Raw genomic sequence first — 18,662 nt, 5'->3', positions numbered from 1 at the left:
TCGGTGTGCAACCTCCAAACATGTCCCCGTCTGACAGTTGTCCCGACCGCCTCTTTTTGGTGTTCCTCTTCTTATGACTGCACAGCCCTACCCACCTCTTCCCGGTGCTGTCTTCACGCAAGTCCAGCACCGCTGCCCGAAGAGGCCGCAGAGAGCTGGGGAGAGACAGGCGCCGAGAGGAACGTGGAGACCGAAGGGAGAGGTTTCCCAGGACCAAGTTTCGAGACTGCACCCGATTGAGGATGGCCGATAGTCCCCTTCTGTCCGAGCCAACGGCTTCGGAAGAACTCAATGACGACTTCAAAAAGCCAGCTTTGCCGGTGCCCCCGGCGGTGCGGGGCCAGGTCCCGGCCAGCAATCCTTCAAACCCGGAGGAGGTGAAGGAGAGGCCCACGGCGCTGCAGGACCCAGATTCCGGGGAGCCTGACGCCCCTCCGCCTCGGCCTGAAGGCGCGGAGACTAGGAGTCTGCGGGAGGGGCAGCCGCGGCCCCCGACAGCGGCTCCTGCTCCCGGTGGCCCGGCCCGGGCCCCGCCTTACCGAGAGCCGCCGTGGGCCGGCCCCGCCACCGCCCCCTACAGCCTAGAGACCCTGAAGGGCGGCACGATCCTTGGAACCCGTAGCTTGAAAGGGACCAGTAGCTGCCTTTTCGGGAGGCTGTCTAGCTGCGACGTGTGCCTGGAGCACCCCTCGGTGTCTCGGTACCACGCCGTGCTGCAGCACGGGGCATCCGGCCCCGGCGGAGACGGCGACGGCCACGGGCCGGGCTTCTACCTGTACGACCTGGGAAGCACCCACGGCACCTTTCTCAACAAAACCCGCATCCCACCCCGCACCTATTGTCGGGTCCACGTCGGGCACGTTCTCCGCTTCGGCGGCAGCACCCGGCTCTTTCTTCTTCAGGTACGTAGAAAAACCTAGAATTGGAATCTCTGGAGCGCACCGGGCTGGGTTACTGAGCTCCCTAAGCTTTCGTGGCGGAGGGAGATTCTGTTTCTAGTCGCTGACTACAGAGATGGAGGAATCTGGCCGGTCTCCAAACCTCAGGACACACTGCAGTATTTCTGAAAGCGAGTTCATCTCTCCTGAACTTTAAAAGAATTCTTTCGCTTGGTTCATCAGGGACCAGAGGAAGACCAAGAGGCAGAATCCGAGTTGACAGTAACGCAATTGAAGGAATTGCGCAAGAAGCAACAAATGATGTTGGAGAAGAAGATGCTGGGAGAAGACTCGGATGAAGATGAGGAAATGGATACCACTGAAAAGAAGGGAAATACCGGTGGTCAGGAGGATGAAATGGGCTGCACCTGGGGAATGGGTAAGAAATTAAAATTGCTGCCAGAGGTTAATATTTTGAAATTGTTAGTAGTGGTGACCTCAAATGTTTTTTATCAAGCAAGTTTTAATGACTAAGTACAATTTTCACATGAGGTTACCAAAACTCGGAGAGATTCATTTACTTTTCTCAAGTCAAAACATTGAATTATGGACACTATGATTTCTTTTAATGTGTTTTATTTACAGTTCACTCCGTTGTTGGAAACTCGTTTTCAGTATACAATTAGTTTGGTATTTTAACCGTTTAAAAGTAATTCTTAAAATTAAGTACTGACCTTGATTATCATGGAAGAAGCTGGAACTACATTTAAGCAAGTAAATTGGAATATTCATTGTAGGATATTCCCTTGAATTTTTTTTTGCATGTTGTGTGAATACCCTGAAATGTGAAATAGCTAACCAGAGAAAGCTGGTCCCTTAGCCAGAGGAGCTAGGAATGGGTATTCAGGAGCTAGGAATATAAAAAGATAGAAAAGGGCCTTGGCTGGCGTAGCTCAGTGGATTGAGCGCGGGCTGCAAACCAAAGGGTTGCAGGTTCGATCCCAGTCAGGGCACATGCCTGGGTTGCGGGCCAGGTCCCCAGTGGGGGCCACGTGAGAGGCAGCCACACATTGATGTTTCTCTCTTTCTCCCTCCCTTCCCATCTCTAAAAATAAATAAAATCTTAAAAAAAATACAAAAGGCCTTAATATATTGTTGGGAGAACAGGATAAGTAGGAAGTTACTGTGATAAGTGCCAAACAAATTTAGAAACCGTGCTAGAGTAAGGGTTCAGAAAAGGGAGCAGTCTCTGAGGGCTCAGACCTGTGCTGTCCAGTGTGGGAGCCACTAGCCACATGTGGCTATCGGACACTCCCAGTGCGGCTAGTCCAGATCAGCACGTGCTGTACGTGTAAAAAAACACACCGGATATGAAGACTTAGTGTGCAAGAAGAATGCAAAACATCTCATTGATAATGTTTAGTATTGACAATGTGATAATGATTTTACCAGTTCCCTTTTATAACATGGCTGCTAGAAAATGTTAGATTACATATATGGCTTTTACTTGGTTTCTGTTGGGCAGCACTGACTTGGATCTTTGGGAAAAGTGGATAAGCAGGAGAGTTTTGAGCTGGGACTTGAAGGAAAGAAAAAGTAGCCCTTAGGAAGCTGAAAGGAGTGGCGTTCAGGGCAGGGTTTGATGATTTTCGGGGAGCAATGAATAGAGCAGTCCGTTTGGCAGATAGGAGAAGTACTAGGAAATTATATTGGAGGCAAAGTATGAGACCTGGAGCTTAGATAGTTCTTCCGTAGAAAATGTAGCAGGTAATTTTGCTTTTAAAATACAGCGAGAGAGGAAAAAAGTATCACAAAAACAAGTGTTAACTTCTCACTCAATTCGGAAAACCTAAAGATGTCCACACCGGTGGTTGTTTGGTTGTCCTCCCTGCCACTTCTCCTTTTCGTCACTGATAACTGTATCTTTACGAAGCCTGAAAGGATAGTGAGTACCATTGATATGGTCTCCTCTGGTATCTGATTGTCTTTCCCTTCTTTCCCGTGTCCTGTAGGAGAAGATGCTGTAGAGGATGAGGCTGAGGAGAACCCCATTGTTTTAGAGTTTCAGCAGGAAAGGGAGGCCTTTTATATAAAGGATCCGAAAAAGGCTCTCCAAGGCTTTTTTGAACGAGAAGGTACGTAAACATGTTCCGACCCTCCTCAGAGCAGAATGTGTCCTCGGCAGCATTGTTTTTGGGACTTCAGGTGCTTAGAAAGGCCGTGTTTTAGCCGCTGTCTTCCTGGTTCAGTACTTGCCCTTGTGGTCAGTTGTGTCAGGTTAATTCTGAAAAGAGTAAACATTTTGTTAGTCTTTCTCACCTTGGAAAAAAGGAAGTTCTTTTTTTCTGATTCTCCTCTTTTTTTTTAAGATCCTAGATTTTGGTGGCAGAAGATTGAGCCAATTTCTTGTAATTTTCCCTTTATAATTCACCCGATATTTTGTAATTCTTAGCATGGATTTTGACTTTATAGGATTTAAAAATAATTCCACAAAGGATTGTTTCAATCGTGATATGTTGGAGGAATGTCTTCGTGTATGTGTGTTTGGATAGGTGTGTGTGTGCGTGTGAGTGTGAGTCCATGAATATATGAATTGATTGCATTCTTTGTTTAATGTTTATGCTTCTAAAAACCAGGCAGTTTAATAACTTAAGTCTACAGTTCATTGAAAGTATGAAAGCTACTATACAAAGCTATGTATGGAGAGTTGATTGTTTTGATTTGAGTTTGCGTTTTTTCTGCCTCACACTCATCCTAATTTTATTATCAGATGATAATCCCTAGGAATAAGAACTGAAATGCATTGAAATTTAGTGTTCAGTGTGATAGGGGAACTTGATATTCTTATTTAATTTCAGTTCTTTTTTCTCTTTGTGTCAGCTTCTTTAGACCCTATTAAAATTTTCTTGTCTTTCTGCCTTCCAAAGGAGAAGAACTGGAGTATGAATTTGATGAGCAGGGGCACAGCACTTGGCTCTGCAGGGTGAGGTGTGTTCTCTTCTCACTAATGTCTGTTTCTGGAAAGGGGCACATTTAAGGTTTAATTTATGGTTATAGCTAGCCGTCCAAAGAGTAACTTTAGTTTTAATTTTAGGCTGTTCCTGATTTGGGGTCTTGATAGTTTAGTAACACTTATAGTATTGGAGGATTGGGTGGAATGGGTAAGAGGTGGAGGGAAACAATTTGAAATCTAACCTTAGCAAGATACAACAAAATGAATCCAGAGATTGGAAAGCCATCTCAAAAAAATGACTATTATCATGACATACTAATTCTTTTCATTAGAATTGGAGCTTAGTGCTGTGCAATAATTCCCTCTAAACCAATGCAGATTACCTGTGGATGATTCAACTGGAAAACAGCTGGTGGCCGAGGCCATTCACTCAGGAAAGAAAAAGGAAGCAATGATCCAGTGCTCACTGGAAGCTTGTCGAATCCTCGACACTCTGGGATTGCTGCGGCAGGAGGCAGGTGGGTGTGGGAACGCTTTTGTCTTTAAAAAAAGGAAGGAAGAAAGGAGGAAGTTTTAACATAAAAGGTAATAGAACCTCTCTTTAGGAGGAGAACATAAACTGTACAGAATTCTATGAAGTGAAAAGAAAAAAATTCCCTATCTCAGTACCCTAAGGTAGGCGTGGTTTATATTCTCCCAGACATTTTCTGTGCATACGGGTGTGTGTTCAGAACTAGACCCTTTAACAAAAAGCAAACACTTGGACTCAAATGCAGTTATATTATATATACTCTTTAGTGACTTACTTTGTTAATAAGAATGTATCATGGAAATTACCTACATCATTATGTTGTTCACCTCATTTTAAAAAACTGGCTGTACTATCATTATTGATAAGGCTTATATTTTATTTATTCTAAAGTTAATTTTTTATTATTGTAAAGTAACTTGTGTATAGTTTTAAACTACCAAAGTTCTAACAGAATACACCTGCTCCTTGCCCTGGTCCTCCCCAGTCCTCATCTCTAGTCATCTAGCTTTCTCTTGGCATGTGCTTCCTTGGATCCAACTTTTTTGGGACTCTCCGAGCTTCTTGGACTTGCATGTCTATTTCCTTTGCCAGATTGGGGCAGTTCTTCTTCATCATTTGTTCAAATAGTTTTCCATTTCTTGCTCTTCCTCTTCTCCTTCTGGCAGCCCTATGATTCATATGTTGGAACATTTGAAGTTGTCCCAGAGGTTCCTAAGCCTCTCCTCATTTTTTTGAATTTTTATTCATTCTGTTCCAGTTGAATGTTTACTTCTTCCTTCTGTTCTAAATTGTTGATTTGAGTGCCGGTTTCCTTCCCTTCGTTGTTGGTTCCTTGTATATTTTTCTTTATTTCACTTTGCATAACCTTCACTTCTTCCTTTATTTTGTGTCCGCACTGAATCATTTTTGTGAGCATCCTGATCACCAGTGTTCTGAACTCTGCATCTGATAGGTTGGCTATCTCCTTGTTGCTTAGTTCTTTTTCTGGAGTTTTGATCTGTTCTTTCATCTGGGCCATATTTCTTTGTCTTGGCACAACTTATGTTGTAAGGGGCGGGGCTTTAGGTATTTGCCAGGACAGGGCAACCCATCTGGCTGTGTTCTGGCACTGTATGTGGGGGGGAGGTCAGAGAGGGAACAATGCCTCTTGCTGGACTCTTGCCCTGTTTTCAGTCACTTCCTCTGCTACTCACAAGTGAATTAGGCCCCTCAGGTGCCAATTCCTGGGTGGGTGGGTTTGTGTACATTCTAAGACCCCATGGATCCCTCTAATGGACTCTCCTGTGAGACTGGGAGTTTCTCCTGCTTCTGTAACCCCCACGGGTTTTTATAGCCAGAGGTTTTGAGACTTTATTTCCCTGTACTGGAACCCTGGGTTGCATGGTCTGTCTCGCTCCCCAGTTGTTCCTCCTGGTTTATCTGCATGCGAATGTGGGACCATCAGGTTGCCAGCCACCATCTTGCTGTGTGTCTTCTCTGCCCCTCCTATCAGTCTGGATGAATGTTTCTTCTTTCACTTCTTGGTTGTCAGACTTCCATACGGTTTGATTTTTCTGGCAGCTCTGGTTGTTTTTTGTTTTTAAATTTGTTGTTGTCCTTGTTTTGGTTGTGCTACGAAGCAAAGCGTATCTACCTGTGCCTCCATCTTGGCCTCGATAGTGACATTTTAAGCTGCTTGTCCACTGGCCTTCTTTCTTTTTTTCTTTAAACTTCATTAGCATTTATTTTGTCTATCTCTAGTATCTCGGAAAAGGAAAGCCAAGAACTGGGAAGATGAAGACTTTTATGATAGTGATGATGACACGTTTCTTGATCGGACTGGCCTGGTTGAGAAGAAGCGTCTGAACCGAATGAAGAAGGCTGGGAAGATCGATGAGAAGCCAGAGACATTTGAATCATTGGCAAGTTTTATTTATAGAAGTAGCTACAGTAGTTTAATTTTTTAAAAATTTATTTATTAATGTTTAGAGAGAGGGAAAGGGAGGGAAAAAGAGAGGGAGGGAATCATCAGTGTGTGGTTGCCTCTCATGTGCCCCGTGCTGGAGACCTGGCCTGCAACCCAGGCATATGTCCTGACTGGGAATTGAACTGGTGACCCCTTGGTTCACAGGCTGGCACTCAATCCACTGAGCCACACCAGCCAGGGCAAATTTTTTAAAAATAAAATAATGTATTACTTAAATTTTTTATATTTTATTTTTTAAATTAATTTTATTTTTTTATCCTCACCTGAGGACATTTTCTCATTGCTTTTAGAGAGAGAGAGAGAAACATCGGTGAGAAAGAGAAACATTTCATTGGTTGCCTTCTCGTACACACCCCGACCAGGTATTGAACCCACAGCCTGGGTATGTGGCCTGGCCAGGAATTGAACCTGTGACTTTTTGGTCTACAGGATGATGCTCCAACCAACTGAGCCACACTGACCAGGGCTATTTAAATTTTTTTATAATTACAATTTTTAAAGTAGTAGTATTGAAATCTGGTAGTGAAGTGTAACTTTTGTCGTCTGCAAATTTGATAGTAACAAGTCTTCAGCAAGTTGGAAAAAAGTTGGGCTTGCTGCTAGTCTCTATCTACCTCTAAGTAGATGTTGGCCCATTAGTGAGCATTCTTGGGATGTTACCCCAGAAAAAAGAAAGCAAGAAGTTACCAATTGGGACATTCTGAGGTGAATTTGACTGTGGGCTTCTCGCAGTCAAAAACATGAAAGGAATTTTGAGTGGTATAGGTTGATAATAGTCTTAAACCAAGTATCCTTCCTGAAATAATCCTAAGGTAGCAGGTGTTTTCACTGTATTTAGTAGTACTCAGAGCTTAAAACACTACCCAGCATCTGTCCTTTTGATTTCTCGTTGAAAACAAATACCTTAATCTTTTTCTTTTGAGCAAAATAAAGTGTGTTCTATACACATATTCTGTTTAATTTTGCATTCTTTAATTCAGAAATTAATTCAATTGAAATTAAATAAACAAATGAAAAATGTTAACTCCATAAGGAACAGATTTAACTGGACTTCAAATTAATCATCTTAAACTTATAACAATAGTGGAAGTAAGAGGAGAAAGCTACCGTGTTTTGAAAGAAAAAAAACATTTGCTAACCCTGTTAATTTGGGCCTTATAGGTTGCCAAGTTAAATGATGCTGAAAGGGAACTCTCTGAAATTTCTGAGAGACTGAAAGCCACAAGCAAAGGTAAGGCAATAAACGACTTGTATGTTGTATGCTATGCTAGGCTACACTGTAGCCAGTGCTGGGCTACACTGGTTAATAAGATATATCACACAGAAGACAGAGCCTTCTAAGGAGCAACAGAGCATTTTGGCATGAGAAAGAACATTATAAATTATTTAGTGTAAACTCTTTATTCAATAAATGATGGGAATGAAGTCCATTCAGGCGAGGTGATGTCCCATAGTCTCCCAGCTATAACCTGCTTCCTTATTCCTAATATCAGTAATGACCTTTGTCTAGCTCTGTGTTCGTGACTTTTCTGTGGAAACTGTGGCTGAATTTTCAAACATTTGCAATCATTTTTCTAAACATGTGTTATCCCTCTCCCGACAGCTCTATCAGAGTCCCAACCTCAGGACTCTTTAGATGCGTTCATGTCGGAAATGAAATCAGGGAGCGCGCTAGATGGTGTGTCCCGGAAGAAACTTCACCTGAGAACGTTTGAACTGAGGAAAGAACAACAGAGACTTAAAGGGCTGATAAAAATTGTAAAGCCAGCAGAGATTCCAGAACTAAAAAAGTAAGTCTTATACTTGAAATTGTATTTATTTATTTATTTAAATTTTATTTAAAAAGTTTTTTTTTTTCGTTTAATCACTATTTGTGCTTTAAAATTTTTATTTTTTCTATTTTTCTCTTACAGTTTCCATGCAATATTACACTAGTTTCAGGTGTACAACACAGTGATCAGACATTTATGTAATTTATGAAGTGATCACTGCAGCATGTACTTGGAATTTTAAATAAGCATTTTGCATAAATAACATTTTGAATTATATTTTTATCTTTTGAGATAATATTTTTGAATAGAAAGATAAAAGTGCAGAAGGCAGTGGCTTCATAGAGTAACTACAAACCCATTTCATTTGTGAGATGTAGATTGCTACAGGGTTTTTAGAGAGAAGGGAAGGAAAGGGGAGAAACATCGATGTGAGAAACATTGATCAGTTGCCACTCTCATATGCCCTGACCAGGGATCGAACCTGCAACCTAGACATGGACCTGACTGGGAATCGAACTGGTGACCTTCCGCTTTGCGGGATGACACTCAACCAACTGAGCCACACCAGTCAGGGCTGCTCTGTTATTTTTTTCCCCTAGTTTCTAAAATCCCTTCACTTTGCCCTTCTTCAGCTTTACTTGGCTTTAGTGGGCTTAGTTTTTATAACTATGTCTAGCCAGTGAGAACATTGACAAATTCATTGTAGGGTCTCTCATTATGCCTTTGTCATTCCTCATTACACAGGGTATCCTTCCTCCTGCCCCCCCCCCCCCCAGACACAGACAGACACACACGCACACTTTTTTAAAACGTCTGTGCTTAGAACTGTTGTGTGTCGTTGTAAGTGTGGGCTCCAGGGAAGTAGGCACTTTGAGTCCTGAGGTGTTGGTGAAAACAGGGCCTTACACCATGGGTCCATCTCCTGCCCTGTAGTGGGGGCGGGTCAAGCTTACCGATGGCCAGTGGCCTTTGTACTGTAAGCATCACTTTGTGAACCTGAAATCATGTGGCCTGGGGTAAGGTAGGAGACCCATCTTGCCCTTCATAACTCATCTGTGACAACCTGTAGTGTCATTGTCTGTTCAAGTTCTGTTGGCCCAAACTCTTCTTTCATGTTGGTAGACGCTTAGATACTCATTTTGTGGGAGTTTTTGTTTTGCTAAAAGTTTCTTTGTCACTGTCATGATGTTTTTAGATAAATTCCTGTCCTCTCTGCAATAGACGTACATAATTATTCTTTCTTCCTAGGACTGAGAGTCACACTGTAGATGCTGAAAACAAAGCTAAAAAGCTTGCATTGCCTCTCTTTGGTGCCATGAAAGGAGGAAGCAAATTCAAATTAAAAACTGGAACAGTAGGGGTAAGTTGTGGGTCAAAGTGTTAAACTTCTGGCGTTTGAGTTATCTGAGCTAGTTTTTCTCTTTTCAAAGCTCAGATGACTCGTTTAATAGTACGAGTCATTTTTTCATCGTAACGTAAGAAAAGGTTGAGAACTTGGTATGACCCCCATCTTTCCCATGTCGGGGGTCTTGGATTTTTCTCTTCAGTTTAGGGTTATCAAGAATTAAGGTTGGTGGGGAGCGGAGAAAAAAAAGACATCAAAACCAAAAAGAAAAGAAAGATTAAAAAAGGATTTAAAAACCAAAAAGAATGACTTGATTTATGCCCACCAATTTGCATGTAACTGATTTGCGAATCAGAAGACCGGTTGATTAATTTGGGGGGAGTGTTACATTTCAGAAGGGGTCTTTTGTGTTAAACACTTCCGTCCTGGTGGATAGCTGCTGTAGTACTCAGACGCAGCTAACATTTGTTGGAAACAGTCTGCGCGCCTGGCTCTGCCGTGTAGTTCTTCCTGACTCCATTTAACCCTTCTAACACCTGGTGGTGTGTGGCAATTATTACCTCTCTCAGGTGAGAAAACTGGGTTGGAGAGGTTAAATACAAGATCATACCATCAGTATGTAATTAGACTGGCAGTCACATCCAGGTTTTCTGTCCCTTGAGTTTTGTGGTCTTTCTGCTATTCTCTCATAGTTCACTGATGCGTGCTTTGCTTTGGATACATCCCTGTTTGTAGGTTCAGCCTTTAGAAGGTTTTCTTCCCTGCAAGGAGCTGATGATCCTTGTATGTTAGCATGCTAGGGCTGCTGTAACAAAATACCACAGACTGGGTGGCTGAAACAACAGAAATTTATTTTCTCACAATTCTGGAGCTAGGAGTCCAAGATCAGCATGCAGCAGGGTCGGGGTCCTCTGAGGCCTCTTTCCTCGGCCTGTAGACGGCTGCACTCTTGCTGTCTGTTCAGGCCGTCATCTGTTAGTGCATTTGGAGCTCTCAGGATACCAGCCAGATTGGACTAGAGCCCCATCTGAACAGCCGTATTTTTACTTAGTCACCTCTTTAGAGATGTTATCTCCAAATACAGGTACATTTTGAGGTCCTGGGTTTGGGACTTCAACTTATGACTCTTTGGGGGTACCTAATTCAGTCGACACCTTGAATTAGGGTAAACTGCCCCCTGGTGGCAGAGCTCTGAAGTGCCAGCCATATGTTCTGAGTGAGGAGGTGGTTTGCCTGAGACAGGGAAGCTCTTCTGTGTTGTGTGTGTTGGGGTGGGGGAAGCAGGGGTTACCTATGCTTTAGTCAGAAGAAAAGCTCTTTAGTAAAAAGCTCTCCTTACATGATTATGAAATAAATCCTATATTTAAAACATGATATACTCAACATACACTTTGGTGCCTTTTCTCTATTCCTTAAGCTGTCATCAACTTTTTCTAATAATTTTATTAAAAGGTCTTGACTGGAATAGTTGGTCTTATTCTTCAAGAAATGTCTTTCTTTCCCTCAGGAGCTGTTTTACTTATTTATATTCTTATTTCCTTGAAGCTGTGTTAAATCTAAAATGAAAAGGCTGTACAAATGATTTATTTCTTAGAATCGTGTGTCTGACTTATTCCCTAGAAGACTTGGTAATGAATTAAGATCCTTTAACATCATGAGTGGGTAACAGGACAGAATTGCTGCAGCTCATACTCACCTGGAATAATTTTTAAGTTCCTTACACACAGTTTCCAGTGTTTTATGCTTAATATTCCTTTGACCCTATACACCAATAGAGATACTTGTGAGGGGCCCATAGATGGAGAGAATTTCGTGTTGAAGTCCTGCTTCCAGCAAACTTCTGTAGGCTCTATCAGTGTATAGGGTCTAGACATTTCCCACATTAGTGTCAGCCCCCGGAAGAGATTTGTTTCTGTATCATTATGTAGTGCCATTTGTTCCCGGGTTTGTTTCTCTTACAGAAGTTACCCCCCAAGCGTCCTGAACTCCCTCCAGCTCTAATGAGAATGAAGGATGAGCCCGAAGTAGAAGAGGAGGAGGAGGAAGAAGAAGAGGAAGAGGAGAAGGAAAAGGAAGATGAGGAAGAGAAAAAACCGGAGGCTGGAAGCAGGGGGCCCCAGCCAGAGAGAGGGCCGGGAGCAGCAGTGCAGGGAGCGAGTCCGCCTGCAGATCTGACGTGTTCCGAAGAAACAAGACAGCATGGTAATTATTCTTTATGTATGTAATACGTTTGCATTAAGTGTGGATTGCTTTGAAAAAAGCAAAGATGGTTCTTACCTGTGCATTTTTTGATTTTGAAATACTTTGTGATATGGGGTATAGCTGACTCTTTGTAAACATACTTCAACTTTCAGTCATTTTTTATCCTCATTGCAAAATAAGGGCAGGTGTTCCAGAATTATGGAAAACTGAAAGCTGCAGAATTTGAAACCCCAGCTACTGTGGTCAGCCCTGCGCTGTTGCTGCTGTGTGGTTGGAGGGCAGTGCGATGTGGTGGGTGATGAGGCCTGGTGAGGTGGTCTCAGGATAAGCCTCCCCTGACGCATCACCCCCGTCCTAAATCGGACACTAAGCGTGATTGTGCACACTGGACATACTTCTCAGGAAGGAGCATCATGGTGTCCATTTTTTTTGTCCATGGTGCCTAGTGGAGAACCTGGCACGTAGTATTTTCCCCCCACAGCAGAGGCTTGCTGAGAAATGGAATGGATTGGTCTAAAAATGTATTTTCTTCTGATTATAAAAGGAATATATACTCATTCAGAAACTGACTCATACATAAAAGTCGAAAGAAGAAAAGAGAAATCTCCCACAAACTCATCCCAAAACATAAATTCTTTTTCTTTTCAGTATCCTCTTGTCCCTGCAGGGTTATTTTCCTGCAGGTCAGCCAGACTGCTCGGCAAGATTCAGTCTGTGGGGAACACGGGGCGGGGGTGGGGAACACAGGGGCACTGAGCGTGTGGGGGGCCTGCGTGTCTTCTCCCACATCCATGGGGCGTGCCGGCATAAAACAGTAGGCCTGGGGCATAGACATTCTCCTGACTCACCTTCAGTCATTAAAAAATTACCACTTCCTCTTCTGAGAGAGGTAAATCTTTTGGGCTTTTTTGCATTCTTCTTTGTTTAGTTATTGGCAAAGTGGTTGGCCTTTTTAAAGAAGGTGCTTATTCATGCTTTTCCCGAATCTGGTCTTTGGTCCGTGTGTCAGATCCGTGTAGCAGGGAGGGGAGCGGTAGGCATTGTGCTTTTGTGTTCGTTAAGGGACCAAAGCAAACACATGTGTGTGAAACTAGCAGACTTTAAAACTTGGTTTATCAGATCCATTAACTAGTAAATCTGCAGCTGATTAGGATTACTTCAGGCTTTGTTTGTTTGACAACATTGGTATATGCTGTTTTATAACCTTTTTTAAAAATATGTTTAAAATATTCTTTTAAAATGTGGTTTTACTAAGGAACGTAGTGTTCCGTCACATGCATGTGCCATGACTTATTTAGTGTACTCCCTGGTGTTAGGCATGTAAGTTGTGTGTTCATTTTGGCTGTTTTAAGCATGCTTGTATATAAAAAATCTTGGTATCTCTGGTTATTTTCTTACAATATGTTCCTGGAAGTAGAATTTCTAGGAATATGCACATTTCAAGGAGTATGTACATTTTTAAGGTTTTGCTAAGTATTGCTAAAAGTTTTACTTCGGTGGCCAGTTTTTCAAGTGGAAAATTGTGATTCTCTGTCAGACTTCTGGAGGCATGTGCATTGAAAACTTAATTTTACTTGAAGCTAGTGTTGGTAAACTTGGATGATGGTGCATGTACTTAACTTTTCTTGCTTTTGCTTTTGTTTTCTTGGTTCCCCACCATGAGTTAAATCATAACAATACGCTTTGGTTCTGCTTTTTGTAGAAAATATGTCTCAGCTCAGCCAAGTGGAACAGAACACAGATTATCGAGAGATTGGTGGAACAGCCTCATCGCGCGAGGAGCCCTCAGGCAAGCGGCACAGCCACGTCCACCGCAGCCCTGCACACAGGCGGCCTCGCGGGGTCCCAGAGGAGCGGCAGCCGAGAGTGGCCTTTAACACACAGAGAATGGCCTTTAGGACAGTGGGCTGCCAGACGCTGGAGAGGACTGGCGTATATGAGAGGCCTGTGTTTGGTGCCGCCCCCTTTGCCTTTCTTCATTCCTCTCCTGCCTCCCGGGGCTTCCTCTCCCTGACCCTGACCCACAGAGTACCTAATGCTTTTCAGCTTCCCTCTGGCCATGCAAAGCCCTCCACAACTTTACAGTTCCCAGAGTTGAATATATGCCTATTGTGGGAATCATTCCAAACTGCTCAAAGAAATTGGTTGAAAGTTTGGCCTATTCAGCTCTGACTGGTGTGGCTCAGTGGGTTGAGCCTCTTCCATAAACCAACAGGTCGCCAGTTCGATACCTGGTCAGGGCACATCCCTGGGTTGTGGGCCAGGTCCCTGGTTGGGGGTGTGTGAGAGGCAACCACCCACTGATGTTTCTTTCCCTCTCTTTTCCCTCTCTTCCTCTCTCTAAAAAATAAATAAAATCTTAAAAAAAGAAAGAAAGAAAGAAAGTTTGGCCTTTTCAAAGGGCTTTTTATCCCATTTTCTACTGTTTTTATCTGTCGTGGTTAAACTGTAGTGTAATAAAGTCAGCCCCATTTCCCTTCACTTGTTCAAGTGGTGCAATTATATTCAAGCTTGTAGAAAAGCCTTAGGATTTGAAAACCAGAGTTATTAATGAAGGGGAAATTCTCTTAATATACAGTCTTTACAATAGTAGAAGGAAGTTTTGAGAATTAATTGTTATGTTTTCTTTCATTATAATACTCTCAGGGTTTTTTTCTATTTTACTTATTCTGAAATAGCCATTGCCTCTTGTTTTTCTGTTTTTATTCAATTAGCATCAAAGAGTGAATATGAGAAAAGCAGAGACGAGTTGAAGAAGAAGAAGGCTCCTGGTCCAGGCAAAGTAGGTCCTTTACTTATAACCTCCACTTCTCAGGGAGTAAAAGCGAACCCTCATACCTGGGTGGGTGCGTCTTCAGGGACGGTCTTAGCAGAGTCCCAGCTGCCTCATGCCCCTCTCCTAGGAGCCTGGGTTCTACTTTATTTTTATGTTTGAACTTTTTCTTCTGAATTCTCTATTCTTGTCTCCATCTACCCGGTAAGTGCTCATACACCTCTTTTACTAATTAGTGAATCTTTGCATTCTCGTATGCCATACAGAGACATTTGAGTAATGTATTCTTATTTTTCTCCTTTCATTACTCAGAAGGTAAGATGTAATGTACTGCATTCTACATCTTGGGTTTTTGTTTTTTTAACCTCTTGTGGAAATCATTGTATGTCAGTACAGCAAGAGCTTCCTGCTGCTCTCCATTTAACCAGTTCCCTCCAGATAGTCCCTTGGGTTGTTTCTAGTCTTGTATTACAACAGTGTTATAATAACCTTGCATAGTCATGATTTTGTATGGATACAGGAAGTTCCCAGAAATGGGATCGCTAGGTCCTCTCCCGGGGAGGCCTGTAGGACCACCCTCAGGCTAGGTAATTCACGAGAGACCTCACAGGACTGAGCATGTGGTTGTATTCACAGCTGTGATTTGCTACAGCAAAGTGTGTACCAGGCACAGTCAGCGAAGGGAAAAGGCCCACGGGCTGAAGTCTGGGAAACCAGGCACGGGCTCCCAAAGGACCTTTTCCAGTGGAGTCACACGGGACATGCTGAATTCCCCTAACAACGAGTTGTGACCTTTGGGAATTGTTGCTAACCAGGGAAGCTCATTTGAGACGTAGTGCCTGGGGTTTTTATCGAGGACTGAGATCACTGGGCGAACCCCTGCCTGGCATGTGCCCAGTTGCATTCTCCAAGAAGGACAGCGGGTGTTCAGCATAAATCACACAGTTTTTACTAACGGTTTAGGCACAGTGAGCCTCTCTTCTCAGTTAGGACAGTGGGGACCCTCCCGAAACCCAAGTTCCCAGACTCCAGTCCAGCTCAGGGCCAGCTCTCGAACAGGCCTTTCAGAGGACAGCACTCACGCTTGCTATGCTAACTCGTTTCTGCTCCTGGAGCAAAAGGCACGTGCCAAATTTCCCCCCACGGGAAAGAAGTCTGACCTGTGTGAACTGCCCCTTTTAAAAACCATCACTTTGCTCTCACGGACTGAAATGAACTTCTTGAGGCTTTAAAAAAAAGTCAAGGTTGAGAGAGAATGCACCCCGTTTTTGGTTACTTGTGTCAAGATCACTGATGAGAAACTGTTCTTAGTTTTGTTTGCTGATGGGCATAGGAACAATAATTCTTAGAGTTAAAATTATTCTAAATAAAATAACCTATCTCCTCTTTGCAGCCTCCACCAGCACTGTCCTCCAAATACCCAGAAGATGACCCAGACTACTGTGTGTGGGTCCCGCCTGAAGGTGGGTTATTTTTACTTTTCTTTTTCTCTCAGATGTAGTTCTGTACATTTATGGATGTATAATACACAGGGATGGGCAAAGGTAGGTTTACAGTTGTAATACAAATAAACAATACAATAATTAATAAATACTACAAGAATAAACTCTGTGCTTCGTGCACTCACAACTGTGAAATACTTTTGCCAACCCCTGTATATTTAAGGTGCAAAATAAGAAATTTACAAGAGTATGTAGTAGAATAATCTCCCTTCTGAGGAATAGGTAAATTAAAAGATCTAGAGCAAGGCTGTCAAACTCATTTTCACCGGGGCCCACATCAGCCCGTGATTGCCTTCAAAGGGCTGAAATCATTTTAGGGCTGTGTAAGTGTAACTACTCCTTAACTGTTCAGGAGTTGAAATTACATTTGGCCCTTTAAAGGCAACCATGAGGCTGATGTGGCCCCCGGTGAAAATGAGTTTGACACCCCTGATCTAAAGAGATAACATCAATCAAACATAATTTGTGGACCCTGGATCCTCATTCAGGCAAACTACCGTAAAAGAAAGCTATAAGCCAGATAATTTTAAACACTAGTTAGATATTTGACAATATTACGAAATTATTCTTAATTTTTTTAAAGCATGAACGGTGTTGAGTTGCATTTTTTTAGAAAAAGTCCTTATCTTCTAGGAATATATATGGAAGTGTTCACAGATGGGATGATATGTGGGATTCGCCTTTAAATAACCCAGTGGGGGAGGAGGAGGGAAGGCAGGGGAGGGGCAGTAGATAAAGCAGGGCCTGCCTTGTACTGACAGCTGTTAAAGCTGGGCGATAGGCTCAAGGTGGTTTGTTTTATCTTTCTCTTGACTTTCGCATTTTCAACTTTCTTTAAAGTGGAAAAAAATCATCTGGCTCTGCCTCAGCTACTCAGTGTATTTCCTCTAAAGACAACTGAATATTAGTTTCTTATGACTTCTTACACATATTATATACGATTCATAACATGCCTACGTAAGCAATAACGTGCATAATATTTCACCACTTTTTTTACACTGATGGAAGCCTATTCTCTTCCCCCCGTAGATTTACTTACGACCGTTATCTTTCATTCAGAGTAACTCAACTCATAACAGTGGTCGGCATTGTTACACACAACACCTAATGAAACCCACAGCGTGCATTTTGTGAACTAATTTATTATTTCCCAAGTACAAGTAAATACCCAGTACAAGAATTTACCTTGATGAATACAGTTAATTATATTGTATTAATTGGTTCGATAACTGAATTAAGAGTTTAATTAGTTCTGTTACTTAAGAGAAGTATATACTAGTCAAAATAAGAATAGTTACCTTTTTTCTCAATTAGGATATATAGAAATGAGTTTATCCTTTTAATCAATCCTCCCTTTTCACACGACACAAAATTTATAATAGGAAATATTGAGATGTTTTCCAAATAAGGCAGCATGGGGTATCACTGGGGTTTTCTACAATAAAATATTTTCTAATTATGTTACTTTGAATGTTTAGTCATATAAATGTTTTTCTTATTCCAAGTAAGTCAAACAATGTCATCTGTAAAATTGGAAGCATATTCTGTGCCTTACTATCTTGACACTTAACACTGTATGCACACCCTTTCATAGTTAGTTACAGATTTCCGTGTGTGTGTGTGAGCACACTTCTCTTTAATGGTGTGGATGTGCTTTCACTGACTTAGCCAGCTTCCTCGATGACTGTTTGCTGTGTTTCTCCTCTTGTCATGGCAAATGACCTGTAATCAGTAGCCTCTAACATTCGTAACTTTGCAAGTGTAGAGGTGCACCTGCAGAAGAAAATTTGTGACAGTTATCATGCTCGATCGGAAGCTGTGACACAGCGTGTTAAAGATGTTTGAAATCACAGTCCACAGGCATCGTGCCAGTTGACAGTCACACGTGTGTCCTGAGGGCAGCGGAGAAGCCGCTTGTTGCCGTGTGCTCACCACAGGCTGCTTTTTCTGTGGATTGGGTTTCTTGTGCATTGGTAATCAAGAGAAATGGGATTATTAGAAATGTTTGCTTTTTTGCTAATAAGAGTTAGGGTAGAAATGAAGGGAGGGCTATATTTTGAAATTGTATGTAAAAAAATCAAGTTTTTGTTACAGAAGGAACCTTTACCTATTTTACTTTTTGGTCTACTGAAGTCTTTTCTTTTCCCTCCTGACTTTAGAAAACTGAATGTATTTATTCCCCCCTCCCTCCCTCCCTGATGTAGGTCAAAGTGGAGATGGCAGAACCCACCTTAATGACAAGTATGGCTATTGATGGGGCGGAACCCTAAGGGAAGACCGTGGGGACCAGGTGATGTGGGGTCTTTAGGACAACAGATCAAGCTGGATGTCCAGAGAAGGAGTTCGGATGACCATTTGTAAAATCTGGTGACTGGCCTTTTCTTCTGTACTGTTGTTGGCTTCCTAAATTTATCTGCCCCTCTGATTCTCTTGAATTTGGGGCTTATGTTTCAAAGTGTTCGTGTATGTGTGTAAAAAGGAACCATATATTTTGAGAATTAGTAAAGTAAGAGACGTGACTGTTAAAATGAGAAGGTGACGGTGTCTCATGTTTGTTTAAGGCCACGGCGTCTTTCACGAAGTTTCGGGGACTGTGCTTCTCCTGAGCAGCAGGGGGCTTCTGGCGGGCAGGCTCCAGGGGTCGCTGACACTGCCTCCTCAAAGAGTGCTGAGACACGGGGTCCTGCCGTGGGTGTGCCCCTGATGGCCCTGGCGTCCCTAGAACTAGAAAGTAGACGC

The 18,662-nt window shown here is 42.5% G+C and overlaps 1 protein-coding gene across 1 annotated transcript; it reads left to right on the top strand.

Moving 5' to 3' along the window:
• The first annotated feature begins 90 nt into the window (after positions 1 to 90).
• On the top strand, positions 91 to 18,454 carry LOC123822520 (solute carrier family 4 member 1 adaptor protein). Its single transcript, XM_045844557.1, has 14 exons — positions 91 to 902; positions 1,122 to 1,317; positions 2,891 to 3,013; positions 3,806 to 3,866; positions 4,210 to 4,349; positions 6,104 to 6,264; positions 7,491 to 7,560; positions 7,933 to 8,119; positions 9,350 to 9,461; positions 11,408 to 11,648; positions 13,351 to 13,437; positions 14,363 to 14,430; positions 15,815 to 15,884; positions 18,128 to 18,454. Exons 1-14 carry the CDS (start codon positions 243 to 245, stop codon positions 18,175 to 18,177), a joined length of 2,226 nt encoding a protein of 741 aa, XP_045700513.1. The 5' UTR covers positions 91 to 242; the 3' UTR covers positions 18,178 to 18,454.
• Positions 18,455 to 18,662: the final 208 nt, after the last annotated feature.

The sequence above is a fragment of the Phyllostomus hastatus genome, unplaced genomic scaffold, assembly GCF_019186645.2.
Source record: "Phyllostomus hastatus isolate PE091 unplaced genomic scaffold, TTU_PhHast_1.1 phas_contig_402, whole genome shotgun sequence".
NCBI classification, from domain to species: Eukaryota; Metazoa; Chordata; class Mammalia; order Chiroptera; family Phyllostomidae; genus Phyllostomus; species Phyllostomus hastatus.
This window is presented reverse-complemented; position numbering and strand designations above follow the sequence as displayed.